Source organism: Vigna unguiculata, chromosome 6 (assembly GCF_037176805.1).
Source record: "Vigna unguiculata cultivar grain cowpea cultivar isolate G323 ecotype 2 chromosome 6, ASM3717680v1, whole genome shotgun sequence".
In the NCBI taxonomy this organism is placed as follows: Eukaryota; Viridiplantae; Streptophyta; class Magnoliopsida; order Fabales; family Fabaceae; genus Vigna; species Vigna unguiculata.
In genome coordinates this window covers 35714553-35730447 of record NC_140797.1, presented here as the reverse complement: position 1 = coordinate 35730447, position 15895 = coordinate 35714553, and the positions used below count along the sequence as shown (strand labels likewise).

Here is a 15895-nt window from a genome sequence, read left to right as displayed (position 1 = left end):
ACTATTTTATAATGATTCTCAAATCAATTCAAATATCACAAAACAATTTAAATACATTAAACTACTCATGACTCAACCTTTTGGAGGATTAGATTAACTATAATCCAATCCTCTCAATACCATTTTTATTTTTACAGTACATTAAATTCAGATATCAAAGAGCAATTCAAATACATCAAACTACTCAAAGACTCAATCTTTATGAAGAAATATATACAACCATAACTTAATCTTCTCCGTACCATTTCTATTGTACTTAATCACATTACTTACTAAAAAACCAAAACAAAATTTCTCTTCTTTCCTCAATTTCACAATTCTTACATTAGTTTTTCTTTTCTCTTTATGAATTTCACCTGCAAACAATTCTATATACCTTCAATCTTTCGATCACAATCAAAAATTAAATCTATTAATTCTCAATCATAATGCATTTATCATAGATTTTCAATCATAAATTTTCATTCATATAATTACAAATACAAATCACAAATTGATGAAATAATTAGCTTTCCTTGCCTTAGTTCGAGTTCCTAAAACAAATCATCCATTACAAGATTTCTTTTATTTAATTTGTTATTTCCACACACATAATAGGACCCAAATAAAAATAAGATTACAAATGAATAAAATATCATCTAAAAGGTAGAAAAAAATGTAACTAAAAAAAGACTACATGCAAGGTGGAAAACGAATAATTAAAAAAATCATATAAAAATTGAACTTCGTTTATTTTAAAATTCAATCAATTCAAAATACTTCTTCACTACTCAATTTCACTAAGGTATGGTATGAAAATTAAAATAAAAGGAAAGATGAAAAGGGAATAAAGTCCGGCAGAGAAAAACGAAAAAAAAGAAAAAATATTTTTATATTAACCTTAGATATAAAATATTTTCATTTAATATTTTAAAAATAGACCACTTGATCCAAAAAAGCATCCGTTTATACTACATTAAATGAAAAAAAAGTAAATAAACATTATAAGTCTCATTTTTATTACGAGGAGTGAAAAATAAAAAGTTACTCGTAACAAAAATAAATCTATTTTAAAGCTAAGTAGGTCAATTTGTATACTATTTCATGATTTTAAATATTAGAACATTAGATATTGAGTAATTATACTTAATAGGATTCGAAAATCTAATATAGGTATGAAATCTAGTTAAATTAATAAAAAAAAGGGTCGAAAACATTAATATCTAAGATTATATAGTATGAGTGAAAGGTGGGAAACGCAGGGTGAGTGGCTTTCACTTTTCGCGGTACCATAACTAACCTAACATGATCCCACCACAATTCCTTCTACACTTTTTTCACACTCACTCATGACTACCAAAACGCACCGTTTCACTACCTGTCACCGTCACCCCTCCACACCTGTCACCGGTTTCTGTGCCTCCTGTCTCCGCGAACGCCTCGCCGGCATCGATTCCTCCTCCTCCTTGCCGGACCTCCGCCGCACTAAGTCCTTCTCCGACCGTACAGCCGGCGCTGTCTCCTCCTCCGCGGCCCCGGAGCCCCGCCGCAGGTCCTGCGAGGTCCGACTGCCGCCACCGGGTGGCTCGCTGTCGGACCTCTTCAACCGCGACTACAAGAGCAAGAAGCCAACGAATCGGCACGCCGAGATCCGTTCCGGCAGTGCTGGCGTAGAAATCGGTGAGAGCGAGCGCGGCGACGCAGTTAGGGTTTCTGGCGATGAAGACGGGGAGGGGAAGACGATGAAAGAGTTCATAGATCTCGAATTGCGGAGCAGGAAGGGCGCGGGGAGAGATTTCAAAGATATCGCGGCGAGTTTTCGCGGCGCGGCTTCCGAATTCAGCAAGCGATTGATGAAATGGAAACGGAAGCTGAATCCGAAGAGAAACCACCGCCACAGCGACGTCGCCGGCGCCGACGTTTGTTCCGTCGAAAAGCTAGGGTTTAAGTCGTTGCGGGAGACGCAATCGGAGGTTGGAGAATACGGTTTCGCGTTGGGTAGAAGATCGTGTGACACTGATCCGAGGTTATCCATTGATGATTCGCGGTTTTCGTTCGAAGCTCCTCGAGCTTCCTGGGATGGTTATTTGATTGGGAAAGCATACCCTAGGGTTTCCCCCATGGTTCGTGTTGGTGATAAGGTTTTGGTCGAGGAAGAAGAAGAGGGAGACGTGAGTTTGGAGAATGGCGAAGAATGCTGTCCTGGTGGTTCTGCTCAGACGAAGCATTACTATTCCGATTGGCATAGGAGGAGGAGGAGTTTTGATAGATCAAATTCTCGTAGGAAGTCGATTATGGGAGACGTTGATGAATTGAGAGTGATATCTAATGCTAAGGTTTCTCCAGCCACAACCGAGTTGTTCTATGGGGCGAAGGTGTTGATCACTGAGAACGGTTTGAGGGATGTGAATTTGAAATCGTCTGATAGTGTAATGGGGTCCGGTTCCAAGGTTGATGCTTGTGATGTTGCAATTGAAGATGGTCAACAGGGATTGAACAAGTTTCACAAGTGGGGTAGGTTATGGAGTAAGTTGGGGTTATTGCAGAGGAGAAGGGAAGATATGTTGGGAGAAGGTGATTACGGTGGTGGCGATGCGGTTAACAAGCCACTTGCAGAGTCTTGGCAGAAGCTGAGGAGGGTGGTTAACGGTCAAGCGAGTGAGTCAGTTAGCCAGAAGCTTATTCGTAGCTATAGTGTTAGTTGTAGAGATCCTTGTAGAACTTCGGGTTTAGTCAATGGCTTTGGGGGTTCTGAGACTAAAGGCCATGTTTTGAATGGAAGGCAGAAGTTTATGCTTCAGAAAAACCGGAGTGTTAGGTATTCACCAAGTAATGTTGACAGTGGCTTGTTAAGGTTCTATTTGACACCGTTGAAAAGCTATAGGCGAAGCAGGTCTGCAAAGGGTAGCTTAAAGAATTCAAATTCAACGGCCAGAAGTTTCTTCTGAGGCGGTAACTAATTGAAGTGTATCTGGGCTGTAAAAACATATATAATGAAATTGATTCTTGTCCTTGATACAAAGTACTTCACATTGTTGGAAAACATAACATTGGAAAGATAATCAGACTTGTTGTAGTAGTTGTTCTCATGATGCTGGTAGAAGAATAAAACATTTATAGTACTAATGTTACAGTAATTTTTGACTTCATCACCCTTGTGAATAAGGTAGTCTGCTTTTAAATGTCGACAAGATGTAGGTAAAGTTTGTTAAGCCTCTCAGATAGCAGAGAGTATTAATCTTTTTCCGCCAATTTGTGGTTCAACCATGCAATTTCTGTGGATGCATGAAGGAGTAAAAGCTCTTGTAAATCTATATAACTACTATGATTACCAGCCTAATTTCTTTATTCTATTTCAGTATGTAACTTTTCTCTTTATTTTAAATTAAACTTATATGCTTTAACTGAATAAATGTTCTTATTCTTGTTATATAAAGTTGAGATTAGAATAAATAAATTGGATTAAGACTTTATAGCTCTTGATGTAATAGTGAGGGATGATTATGATAGTTTCAGGATATATATTTCATTGCTATAACATCTGATTAACCGGAAATTAACACTGGTTAGGATAAATATGGGTTTTCTGTTATATATATAGATTGTCGTAGCAAAAAGATGAGTAGAGGTGTTCACCCTATTGCAACTCATCGTCGTTGAATTATTATAATGGCATCTCCGTTCTAAATTCCGTTTCGCGTTGAATTTATATGGTGCTTGGATATTGGTTGGAAACGGGCTTAAACTAGAATTTAGGACAAGGTCGCTTTTACTTTTCATGTTGCTGTTACGGTTGGGATTTTGTAATCTATATCTCAGTCAGGTGAATGTGTCTCTACTTATTCAGGCTTCATGAGATGTCAGGTTGTGTGAGGAAAGTTTCTGACAGATTTGTGAAGCTGTTTCACATTTTGCTAGTCTTGTGGCAATGCGTCATAGGCTACCATAATGAAGTTGAAAAGAAATATCCTCGATATAAAAATGCTTTGTAAGCGCATGCTTTGACTTTAATTTGAAGGATCGTAGCCGAACTCAAGTTTCATTTTTTATATTCACTCACAACGGGTCTTTTTCATGATTTGCAATACTTATCTTTGTTTCTCCATCCCTGGTTCATTCTTTACAGTAAAACTATATTTAAAAGCACGAGTGACAGTGATAATGAAAACAATAGTATAGATATTCATGAACTAAATATAAAATGATTTGAACAGATAGAATGCTTTGCACTTGTAGGCATAATTTATGTTAAAGCGGATTTTACTTCACTGGGATTCAAGATAAAATCATGCAATTTAATGTATACATTATGTTGAACGGCCAAAAACTATCCATTGTGCATCCCCTTATCATATTGTATATATTCTAAAAGAAGATATGCGTTAATTGGATGTTAAATGTACAGTATGTCCAATCGGTCAATCGGCCATTACTGACCCCCAGGAGATCATCGGTCTCACGGGTAAGCGAACAACCATGTAGTATCATTAAAGGACCATCGGTCAGACGGTCGAACATAAGGATTTAATTGTACCCATGCCCATCGGTTCATCGGTAGAACAACATCGGTGGACCTTCTCGTCTCAAGGGTCCATCGGTCCATCGGTACAACAGCAACGATGGACCCTCTGACCTCTAGAGTCCATCGGTCCATCGGTACAACAGCAACGATGGACTATCTGACCTCTAGAGTCCATCGGTTCATCGGTAGAACAGTAGCGGTGGACCCTCCAGCCTTGAACGCCCATCGGTCCATCGGTAAATTAACAGCGGTGGACCTTCTTGTCTCAAGGGTCCATCGGTGCAACAGCAACGATGGACCCTCTGACCTCTAGAGTCCATCGGTTCACCGGTAAAACAACAGCGACGGATCTCATAAAAACACAGGACGGTCGATCGGTAAAACGCATTACTAGCTTGTCGAAAACATCGTCATTTAACCCAGCCAAGCGACCATCGGTCGCACGGTCATATAACTTAAGCCAACGATTATCGGTTAAACGAGTCGATAATCGTCATTAAGGGATCATTGGGCCGTGATTAAGAAACCTTAATTACAGGCCCATGCCAAAAGCTATAAATAGGACCCAAAGGTAAGTTGGTAAGGATCTTAATTGCGCATTTATTACAACGGATAATCTGACACCCCGATCGGTCCCTTCTGACTTAAGCATCGGAGTATTTTAGACAGGTACCCCGATCGTCATCCCAACCGATCGAGCTAAGGAGTGGATTTGGCTGAAGTCATTGGAGAGGAGGAAGGTATCACGAAGTGAAGGAATTCTTTCAGTAGGCTCTTGGTCCCTACCCCGAAAAATTTTTGGCGCCCACCGTGGGGCCGAGCAGTCTCCTTGGAAAATATACCCATATGGTGACCACGAGGAATCGAAACAGCAACATGGACAGAGGGAGATTAGCAGATGATCAAGCGGATACTAGGGAGATGATACGGGTGATGCAGCAGAGGATGGACGAGATGCAGAGGAACTATGAAGCGCAGATGCAGATTTTACGTGAGGAGAATGCCATGCTAAGGCAGAAGGAGGACGGAATCCCTTCCACACCGACCGTACCGGACCCGAACAGGTTAAGTCGTGTGCAGCAGCACAGGGACGCCGAACGGGTAGAGAGCCGCCTTCCCCCCACAGAACATGAGCAGTCACAACCTGCTCGAGTTGAAAGGACACAAGCGTCGAGGGGAAATGCATCACGCACGGTGGCAGAGAGTTCGGGAGCAAACGACGGGGGCCGCCCATCACGACAACCGATCCCTGCATCGCGGTCTTCCCCCTTCACCTCGTATATCTTGGAGACGCCGCTACCGGAGAAGTGGAAAATGCCGACCTTTGACAAATATGACGGCACGACCGACCCAGACAATCATATGCGGGTCTTCATGCATCAGATGATGTTTCACGCTGTCAGCGATCCCATCTGGTGCCGAGTCTTCTCAACTTCGCTGACTGGGGAGGCGCTGGAGTGGTTCTCCGAGCTACCGGCCGGTTGTATCGACTCGTTTGCCACCTTGAAGGCAAGGTTCAGCACACAGTTCGCGCCCCTGAAGCCGGCCATTCTGACAGTTGACAATCTGGTGAATATCCGACAGGAGGATGGGGAATCGCTGAGGAGTTACCTCGACCGGTATAATCGAATGTCGGTCAAGATAAAGGGTCTCAGCAACGAGATTGCGCGACATCACTTCTCTTACGGACTCCAACCGGGAGTTTTCGCAGACAAGATAAGCCGTAAGAAGCCGCAGATGATGGAGGAGATGAGGGAACGCGCGGCAAAATTCATACAGATGGAGGATATGCAGGAGTTTAGGGTGAAGAAGAGGGAGAAGGAGGATGCTGCGCTCCCGAAGCCGATCGCTTCTAGACCGAGCAAACCTGCAAGTCGACCCACCGAACGAAAGCCACCGAAGTTCACGACCTACACTCCCCTGGCTGTTCCCCGAGCCAGGATCCTGCAGGAGGCCTTCAGCGTCGATTCGCTCCCTGCGATCAGGAAGAAGCCTCCACCACCCGACGCCGACGAGAGTAAGCATTGCCAGTATCATCGGACTATCGGCCATACCACCGAGGAGTGCCACACGCTCCGCGACAAAATAGAAGAGCTCATCCGACAGGGACACTTGAAGAAATACATTCGACAGGATCGTCCCCAGCGGAGTCCGGCGAGGAACCAAAGCCCGAGGAGAAGGGTCCCCCCAACCCGATCGGAGAAGAAAAGGGAGCCCGAGCGCGAGAAGCCTAGGAGAGGACCATCCCGATCACATCGCAGTCCAAGAAGGAGTCGCAGTCGTAGCCAGGAGAGACCCCTGAGGGGTTACATCAATACCATCTCTGGGGGTTCGCCGGAGGAGGGTTAAGCTCCGCTGCGCGAAAAAGGCACATTCGGGCGTTGAAGTCGGTTCATCTGGTTGAGAAGAAGATCCGATCGATGCCTCCCATCACATTCACGAACGACGACTTCAAGGCGCCCGATCCTGATCATGACGACCCGATGGTCATCTCAATAGAAGTGGCCGAGTATGGGATCGGGAAGGTGTTGGTCGATCAGGGAAGCTCAGTCAACATCTTATACTGGAAGACTTTCCAAAGGATGAACCTCTCCGAAGACCTGATCGTGCCATACAACGAGCAGATAGTAGGTTTCTCGGGCGAACGGGTGGACACGAGGGGATACGTAGATCTTCGCACGAGGATCGGGTCGAGGAAGGATGGCCGAGAGGTAAGGGTTAGATTCCTTCTGGTTGAAGCTAACACTTCGTACAATGTGTTGCTAGGGAGACCCTGTTTGAACGCTTTCGGAGCGATTGTGTCTACCCTGCACCTGGCCATGAAGTTCCCGTCGGACAAGGGGACCATCTGCACGGTGCATGCAGATCAACAGGTCGCTAGGGGGTGCTATGCTGCAGGATTGAGGATCAGACCTCACAGCCGACCGCGTAAACAACACCGATCGGAGGTAGCGATGACAGACCTAGACCCCCGGACGAATACAGAGGATCGGCTTCAACCAGGAGGAGAAATCAAGGACATCCTAATCGGAAGTCAACCGGGGTAGGTTACGAAGATCGGGGGAGCCCTGAGCACAGAAGAGGAAGAGCTCGTCGGCGCCGTGATCCTGGAAAACAAAGATCTATTCGCGTGGTCGAGCGCCGACATGCCAGGCGTCCACCCAGACGTGATGTACCATAAGCTAGCCATCTTCCGTGAAGCCCGACCGGTCGCTCAGAAGAAAAGAAAGATGGGAGAAGAAAGAAGGAAGGCGGTCGAGGAGGAGGTCAGAAAGCTAGAAAGAGCTGGTTTTATCAGGGAAATCAAGTACACGACATGGCTGGCTAACATGGTCATGGTGAAGAAGCCGAGCGGGAAGTGGAGGATGTGTACCGACTTCACTAATTTGAACAAAGCCTGCCCAAAGGACGCATACCCCCTGCCTAGCATCGATCGGCTGGTAGACGGGGCCTCGGAGCACAACTTCCTGAGCTTTCTGGACGCATACTCAAGGTATAACCAAATCCCTATGTACGGCCCGGACAGGTCTAAAACGGCGTTCATCACAGATCGAGCAAACTTCTGCTACGAGGTCATGCCGTTCGGTCTGAAGAACGCGGGGGCTACCTATCAGAGGTTGATGGATCGGGTCTTCCGCGGGCAGATCGGTCGGTCCATGGAAGTCTATGTGGACGACATGGTCGTGAAGTCGCAGATAGCCGAAGACCATGTACGTGACCTCGGCGAGGTCTTTCAACAGATACGCAAGTATAACATGCGTCTCAACCCAGAGAAGTGTGTCTTTGGAGTGCCGGCGGGGAAGTTTCTAGGTTTCATGCTGACCGCCCGAGGCATAGAGGCGAATCCAGACAAGTGCGCCGCTATCGTTGAGATGAGAAGTCCAAAAAATTTGAAGGAGGTTCAACGGTTAATGGGGCGGCTGACTTCTCTGGCACGTTTTCTGCCCAAACTGACAGAGAAGGTTAGGCCGATCCTAAAGATTATGAAGAAGCAGACAGCGGAGAAGTGGGATGATCAGTGCGAGGTGGCGTTCCAGCAAATAAAGGAGATGATCAGCAGTCCACCGATAATGAGCCGGCCGGTAGAAGGATTACCCCTGCAGTTATACCTATCGGTATCGGACGACACAATCAGTGCGGCCTTAATACAAGAAGTCCCGGAGCAGCGACCCATTTACTTCATCAGCCGGGTTTTACAGAGTGCAGAAACAAGGTATCAGCTGATAGAGAAGATGGCCTTGGCGCTATTAACGGCCGCACGACGGTTACGTCAGTACTTCCAGAGCCACCAGGTGATCGTCCGAACCGATCATCCTATAGCCAAGATACTCCGGAAGCCTGACTTAGCCGATAGAATGATCGCGTGGTCGGTTGAGTTATCCGAATTCGGTCTCAGATACGAACCAAGAGGATCTGTCAAAGGGCAGCATTTGGCCGACTTTGCAGCCGAACTTCACGGACTGACCCCTGCGTCCGAGCAAACATGGATTCTCTTCGTTGATGGGTCGTCGGACAGACGAAATGCTGGAGCAGGAATTGTCATCAAAGGACCGAACGGTTTCTCGGTGGAGCACTCTTTGCAGTTCAAGTTTAAAGCCTCGAATAACCAGGCAGAGTATGAAGCGCTGATCGCCGGGTTGAGACTAGCCAAGGACTTGGGCGCCACGAGGTTGAAGTGTAACACGGACTCGAAGCTCGTGGTCGGGCAGGTGCAAGGTGAATACCAGGTTAAGGATGATTTGCTGCTTCAGTACTATCACAAGGCCGTTGAAGCCATGAATAAACTTGAAGAGGTTACCATCCATCACATTCCCCGAGCGGAGAACGCCAGAGCCGATAGGCTGTCTAAACTGGCAAAGGGAAAGGAGAAGGGTCAATTAAAGACAATCATCAAGCAAACCCTAATGAGACCTTCAGCGGGTGAATGTGCTGCGGCAGGTCGATCGGCCGATTGGATGGGCGACATACGGGAGCTCTTAAAGAGGTGCGAGGCTGGAGAAGAGATCAGACCGACGGAGAGAAGGCAAGCGCTCTGGTTCGTAATCATCGGAGATGATCTATACAAGAGAGGCTTCACAGCGCCGCTCTTGAAGTGCCTCTCAGCAGACGAAGCGGAGTACGTCATGAACGAGGTCCATAACGGCATCTGCGGGATGCACACCGGTCGGAGAACCATGAAAGCCAGGATACTCCGAGTGGGATACTTTTGGCCGACCATGGAGCAAGACTGCGAAGCCATGATACGTAGGTGCGAAGGATGTCAAGCCCATGGAAATGATGTGAAGAAGGCACCGACCGAATTACACAGCTTAACAGCTCCATGGCCGTTCGCCCAATGGGGTATGGATATCGTTGGACCTTTCCCGGTTGGCCGAGCGCAGAAGAAATTCATACTCATAGCAGTAGATTACTTCACTAAGTGGGTCGAAGCGGAAGCTTTGGCTAATATCACCGCTCAGCAGGTTCACTCCTTCGTCTGGCGCAACATTATATGTCGCTTCGGCCTCCCCCACACGATCATCACGGATAACGGTCGTCAGTTCATCGACAAAAAACTGAAGGACTTCTATAAACAGGTAGGGATAAGGCATGTTACCAGCTCGGTCGAGCATCCCCAAACCAATGGTCAAGCTGAGGCCATGAACAAAGTTATAGTGGCTGAGTTGAAGAAAAGATTGGGAGAGGCCAAGGGAGCATGGGTTGACGAGCTGCCACAAGTCCTTTGGGCCTACCGATGCACGCCACACGGGACGACCGGGGAATCTCCTTTCAACCTGACGTACGGAACAGACGCTATGCTGCCAGTCGAGGTAGGAGAGCCGACCCTTCGGCGGGAGATGCAGGATCTCAAGGTTAATTATGGACGACTCCGTGAGGAATTAGACTGGACGACCGAGCGAAGAGAGCGAGCAGCCGTGCGAGCCGAAGCGTGCAAGAGAATGGTAGCAAGGAGGTATAACGCCAAGGTCAAACCAAGAAACTTCGTCAGAGGAGATTTAGTTTGGAGAAAGACCAACGACGCGCGAAAGAAGTCAATACAGGGAAAGTTAGCACCAAACTGGGAAGGCCCGTTCCGCGTGACCAAGAGCTTGCAGAATGGAGCCTATCGGCTGGAACACTTGAGCGGCAAAGGAATACCCAACACATGGAACGCGTCACACCTCAAAATGTATTACAGTTAATCATGAATAAAATGAGCGTTTCATACAACTCCATCTAACATTCTAACCGACGGGGCTCCGTACGGGACCCAAGGAAAGCCTGACCGATCGAGACAGGGACTTCCAAGAGGAAGTCTCGCTCCGTCAGCACCTATCCTAGCGATCTAATTACCCTACGTCCCTGCGGGACCCAAGCAAAGCCTGACCGATCGAGACAGGGACTTCCAAGAGGAAGCCCCGCTCCGTCAGCACCGATCCTAGAGATCTAATCACCCTACGGGTAAACAAGTGACACGAGCTGTCTTGGTCGATCGGTGTTTAACACCAACGATCTAAAAAACGAACCAAATGCACATGTCAGCTGTATAAAACAGGTAATCAAGATGTCAAGTTTAACGTTTGCATACCGGTCGATCGATCAGCTCAATAAGCACAACTAAGCGAGATTAGCAAGTTAAACAATTAAGTGGCCGATCGCCAACGATAGCCAACAATAGAGGTATGGCCGGTCGCCAACAGGGAGCAATAAGCGAACGAAAGAAGTAAAGAACTATCAGATGAGATAAATAGAGAGGAATTTAAAATTTACATAAGTGTTTATCAAAAAATTACCTAATAACCGAGCGAACGCGATCAATCAAACGGTCGATCGGGTTGGATCGGTTATATCAAAAAGAAAAAATGAAATCTATACATGAGGGTCGTTGACCTCATCCAGCCGGTCGAACACTTTCTCGACCTTCCCATCAACCACCCCCATATGAACATCGAACCGGTCGGGAGAGCAGTTGTAGTAAAAGACAGCAAGGTCGACGGTACTCTGGAAGCCCGCTTCATATTGAGCAAATACTTACTCGTCGGCCACTCCTAGCTCGGCCTCCAAGTCCTTCGCCTTCTTCTGCCAGTCGGCAGCTGAACCAGCGGCGGCCATGTGCTCCAGAGTAAGATCATCGAAGCGTCGCTGAAGCTTGCGCAGTTCATCAGCGGCTTCACCTGCTTTCGCTTGCTCCGCTTTCGTTCGATCGTCTGCAGCCTTCAATAGGCCGACACACTTGGCGTGCTCGGCTTTAATACCGTTGAGCCGATCGAACTGGGCCTTCAGGTCAGCCGCCGACGCTTTCACTTCGTGGAGCTCAGCCTTGGCCGTTGCCAGTTCCTTCTCCAAATCCTCTATCCTGCTCCGCTCGGGGCGAGGAAACTTGGTGTACAGGGCAGCTAGCCTGAGGGTGAGCTCCCCGGCGGTCCGAAAGGCATCCTCTTCAGACACGTCCTTCAGCGCCTCGGTCATTCGAGGTCCCAACTGAAGAAAAACCTCGTCATCAAGGCGTACGCCGCCGCCGAGGAAAGCGTCGGCCAGGGATCCAGACGCCTCCCCTTTCTTTTGTTTTTTGAGAGGTCGGTCGGACGGGGAGTCATCTTTCTTAGACTTTTTCCCTTTGTCCCCAGCAGCAGCGGCGCCAGCACCTGAACCGGGCCGCTTCACAATCAGGCGAGGCCGCGAGACGGCGCCCGAAGTCCCGGCAGGGGCGATGGAAGGAGGAGCTCGATCGGCCTGAGGGACTGCAGGGACGGTCGTTATTGGCACCGCCTCCACAGCAGTATCCTCCCCCCTCCGTCGAGCCTTAGCACGAGCCACAAACTCGGCATTAGCAGCGGTCGTCCGAGCCATTATATCTGCAAAACAGCAAAGCAAATAAGTTAAACTGCGACCAAGATTGACGATCGGTAATATCAAAACAACTAACCATAAACCGCCCTCGATAAGTCCGGGGAGCGGATGCATTGGATCAGCGGCCGCGGGTGGATCTTGTCAGGCAGGGTCTTGAGGACGGCCAGGTCAGTCCGCTCGGCCGGGGTCAACTGTTCTTCAGCCCAAGCATCCGTGGGAGGTGGGAACGCCGTCCAATAAAGTGGAAATTTAGGACGATCCTGCTCGTCAAAGATATATCTCCTTCCCTTGCGGGGAATCGCGACCTTAAAAAATCCGGTCTTGAAACCCTTGTAGGAGGCAAGATAGAGGGTGAACAAGCTCTTGTTCGCCCCGAGGAACGAAACCCAACCCTTAGACGTCGTCGGTCGCGTCTTATAGAAATGAAGGAACAAAGACATGGTGGGCGTCAGGCCGGCCGCTCGGCAAAGGACGTCGAACGCCTGCATAGACGCTCATGCGTTCGGGTGGATTTGCGTCGGTGCACACTGGATCTGGCGGAGGACTGCCATCTGCCAGTCGGCAAACGGCACGTTCAAACCTAGATCATGGAAAAGGCAGGCATACACGAAGAAGAAGTCTAGCTTCGCCTCTCCCTTCCCGTGGCACACTCTCTCGTTGCCGGCGCATATCTTGACCCGAAGGTGCCCATCCTCTACCTCCTCGCTGAATATTCTGGTCCGCTCGACCAGATCCCCCAGGTCGTTCCCCCAGCGAAACCTTGTCGCGAGCGTACGCGGCTCATAGGGGGCCCAATCATATCCCGACATTTCCGGCAAATTGACTTCGTCCCCTTCGTCGCCAACGTCGATCCCGATGATGTCCCCGCTTTCGTCAGAAGCAGCGACCTGCTCCACCGCCTCCGCGACCGGGGGCTCGGCCTCAGAACTGCCGCTTAGGAGAATTAGGGAACTCGTGCCGCTCGACACTCCCCCGAGCGAAGTTCCCGACTCAGACGACTCAAACAAGGCGGAAACTGACCCAGCGCCCCCAGAATACCTGACCGCTCCACCCGACAAACCCTCTGAACCCGATGCGCTTGAAGACATTTTTACCTGCAGATAGAGAAAAACGATCGGAAGCTCGGCTAGAAAGAGAAAGGAAAGCGTGAAAATAACGACAGCCACACAAACCTATTTATAGGGGGGACCATGTGACACGTGGCAGCCCCAGGACCCTACGATCACATTCGGATCGACGGTCCCAGCTTCGCGACGCTTCAGATCATAACTGCCAGGCACGCTCCACGAGGCAATGTAACCGTTGAGAAACGCCAGCGGTCAATCGGCACCACGGTCTGGATAAAACTTCTTCGCTTCATTCCTATCGCTCGAGGCTGGGAGGGCTTGTGTACAGTATGTCCAATCGGTCAATCGGCCATTACTGACCCCCAGGGGATCATCGGTCTCACGGGTAAGCGAACAACCATGTAGCATCATTAAAGGACCATCGGTCAGACGGTCGAACATAAGGATTTAATTGTACCCATGCCCATCGGTTCATCGGTATAACAACAGCGGTGGACCTTCTCGTCTCAAGGGTCCATCGGTCCATCGGTACAACAGCAACGATGGACCCTCTGACCTCTAGAGTCCATCGGTCCATCGGTACAACAACAACGATGGACTATCTGACCTCTAGAGTCCATCGGTTCATCGGTAGAACAGTAGCGGTGGACCCTCCAGCCTTGAACGCCCATCGGTCCATCGGTAAATTAACAGCGGTGGACCTTCTTGTCTCAAGGGTCCATCGGTCCATCGGTGCAACAGCAACGATGGACCCTCTGACCTCTAGAGTCCATCGGTTAACCGGTAAAACAACAGCGACAGACCTCATAAAAACACAAGACGGTCGATCGGTAAAACGCATTACTAGCTTGTCGAAAACATCGTCATTTAACCCAGCCAAGCGACCATCGGTCGCACGGTCATATAACTTAAGCCAACGATTATCGGTTAAACGAGTCGATAATCGTCATTAAGGGATCATTAGGCCGTGATTAAGAAACCCTAATTACAGGCCCATGCCAAAAGCTATAAATAGGACCCAAAGGTAAGTTGGTAAGGATCTTAATTGCGCATTTATTACAACGGATAATCTGACACCCCGATCGGTCCCTTCTGACTTAAGCATCGGAGTATTTTAGACAGGTACCACGATCGTCATCCCAACCGATCGAGCTAAGGAGTGGATTTGGCTGAAGTCATTGGAGAGGAGGAAGGTATCACGAAGTGAAGGAATTCTTTCAGTAGGCTCTTGGTCCCTACCCCGAAACATTAAATAATTTTGAACTGAGAAGAAAGATCAAAAGGAGTTTTCAGACTTCAATCAAACGAGCACTTCAGTTGTTGGGTAATGGAAGAGTGTCCTGGTTATTCAACAAAGAGCAAGCAGACTGATCATTCCTTCCTTTTATCATCATTCAGGTTTTTATCAAATACTTCACACAGCAAAATGCTACTTACTTATTTACCATGTAGCATACATAAGATTCCTAACATGTACTACAACTACAGCCTCACAATCAGGTCATGTATCATGGGAATGACACTGGCATTCATTAAGTGTAAAGCGTACAGTTATTCAACATCAAAACCCTTCTGCTTTAGTTCAGTTGCGACCTCATGCTTCAGTCTCAACCACAGCTTCTGAGCTTCCTCATCAAAATTCTTGTTCTGCGTCTCCTTCTGGTTGTTATAGTTCCCATCCTTATCACTCTCACTCATCCCTTTTGGACTAACAGCGTCTCCAATCATCCTTCCTTTGCCTATGAAATCCTTCAATGCTTCTTCGTGCTCCTTCAGCCTTGGCTTCAGTTTCCCCCACCCCAGTGAGGAATTCTTCTCAGTGTAGAGCCACAGAGCCCCAAGCACAGCATAGGTGCAAAGCAAGCCCTTCCCAACATGTTTCAAAAAGTAGTAGTCTTCTCTTTCCAATCCAATGTTTTTTAGGTATTTCTTGGAATTCATTGAACTAAGCAGATGAAAACCTGCAGTCGAAGATAAGTATATAAAGAATATGCAATGTAACAAAAAGACAAGTTTGAGTTTCTGTTTCAAACATTTCATCAAACAGCTGACGAGCAAAACCTGGGTTCGAGTGAAATTGCAAACTTAATACAACATAAAAAAGTACCTGTTTTGGAGTCCCGAAAAAGCTTACGGAACATTGTAATAGTTAAATTTTGATGAATGTGCCGATTTGGGGTGTTTATTTGTCGAGGGTAACTTTCAGAATCAAAACCTGACAACGAAGATACTTAGGTGTGGTTGACAACTTCATATAACAATGAATCTAATACAAACAACTAAACACGTCGAAATTTGATTTTTTTTTTTCTTAAAATAACATATTTTGAAAAAAGAAATCTCCAAATCCGGAAGACCGAATTTCGAGAAATTTTATAGTTTATTTTGTTTTTATCTTAAAAAGAGAAGAAAAATTAAAAGAAATAAAATATATTTTCTTAAAAAGGAGGAAAAGTTAAACATCAAAAGTTAAAATTAAAATCTGAGTAAAATTATT

At 47.2% G+C, this 15895-nt stretch overlaps 2 protein-coding genes across 2 annotated transcripts; one reads left to right on the top strand and one right to left on the bottom strand.

Annotated features, from left to right (window-relative positions):
* The first annotated feature begins 1230 nt into the window (after window positions 1-1230).
* LOC114188879 (protein OCTOPUS-like) lies at window positions 1231-3340 on the top strand. Its single transcript, XM_028077538.2, has one exon. The coding sequence runs from the start codon at window positions 1329-1331 to the stop codon at window positions 2925-2927; it is 1599 nt and encodes a 532-aa protein (XP_027933339.2). The 5' UTR covers window positions 1231-1328; the 3' UTR covers window positions 2928-3340.
* Window positions 3341-14742: 11402 nt separating this feature from the next.
* LOC114188863 (uncharacterized) lies at window positions 14743-15670 on the bottom strand. The gene is made up of 2 exons (XM_028077521.1): window positions 15506-15670; window positions 14743-15359 (listed from the first exon to the last, which is right to left on the bottom strand). Exons 1-2 carry the CDS (start codon window positions 15537-15539, stop codon window positions 14950-14952), a joined length of 444 nt encoding a protein of 147 aa, XP_027933322.1. The 5' UTR covers window positions 15540-15670; the 3' UTR covers window positions 14743-14949.
* Window positions 15671-15895: the final 225 nt, after the last annotated feature.

What these genes read in the sequence shown, in the direction of transcription:
- LOC114188879 (XM_028077538.2), top strand. Translation starts at nt 1,329, where the DNA reads ATGACTACCAAAACGCACCGTTTCACTACCTGTCACCGTCACCCCTCC.
- LOC114188863 (XM_028077521.1), bottom strand. Translation starts at nt 15,539, where the DNA reads ATGTTCCGTAAGCTTTTTCGGGACTCCAAAACAG. An exon ending in TTTTCGGGACTCCAAAACAG is followed by an intron (nt 15,360 to 15,505) that starts GTACTTTTTTAT and finishes CTTCGACTGCAG; the next exon opens with GTTTTCATCTGCTTAGTTCA.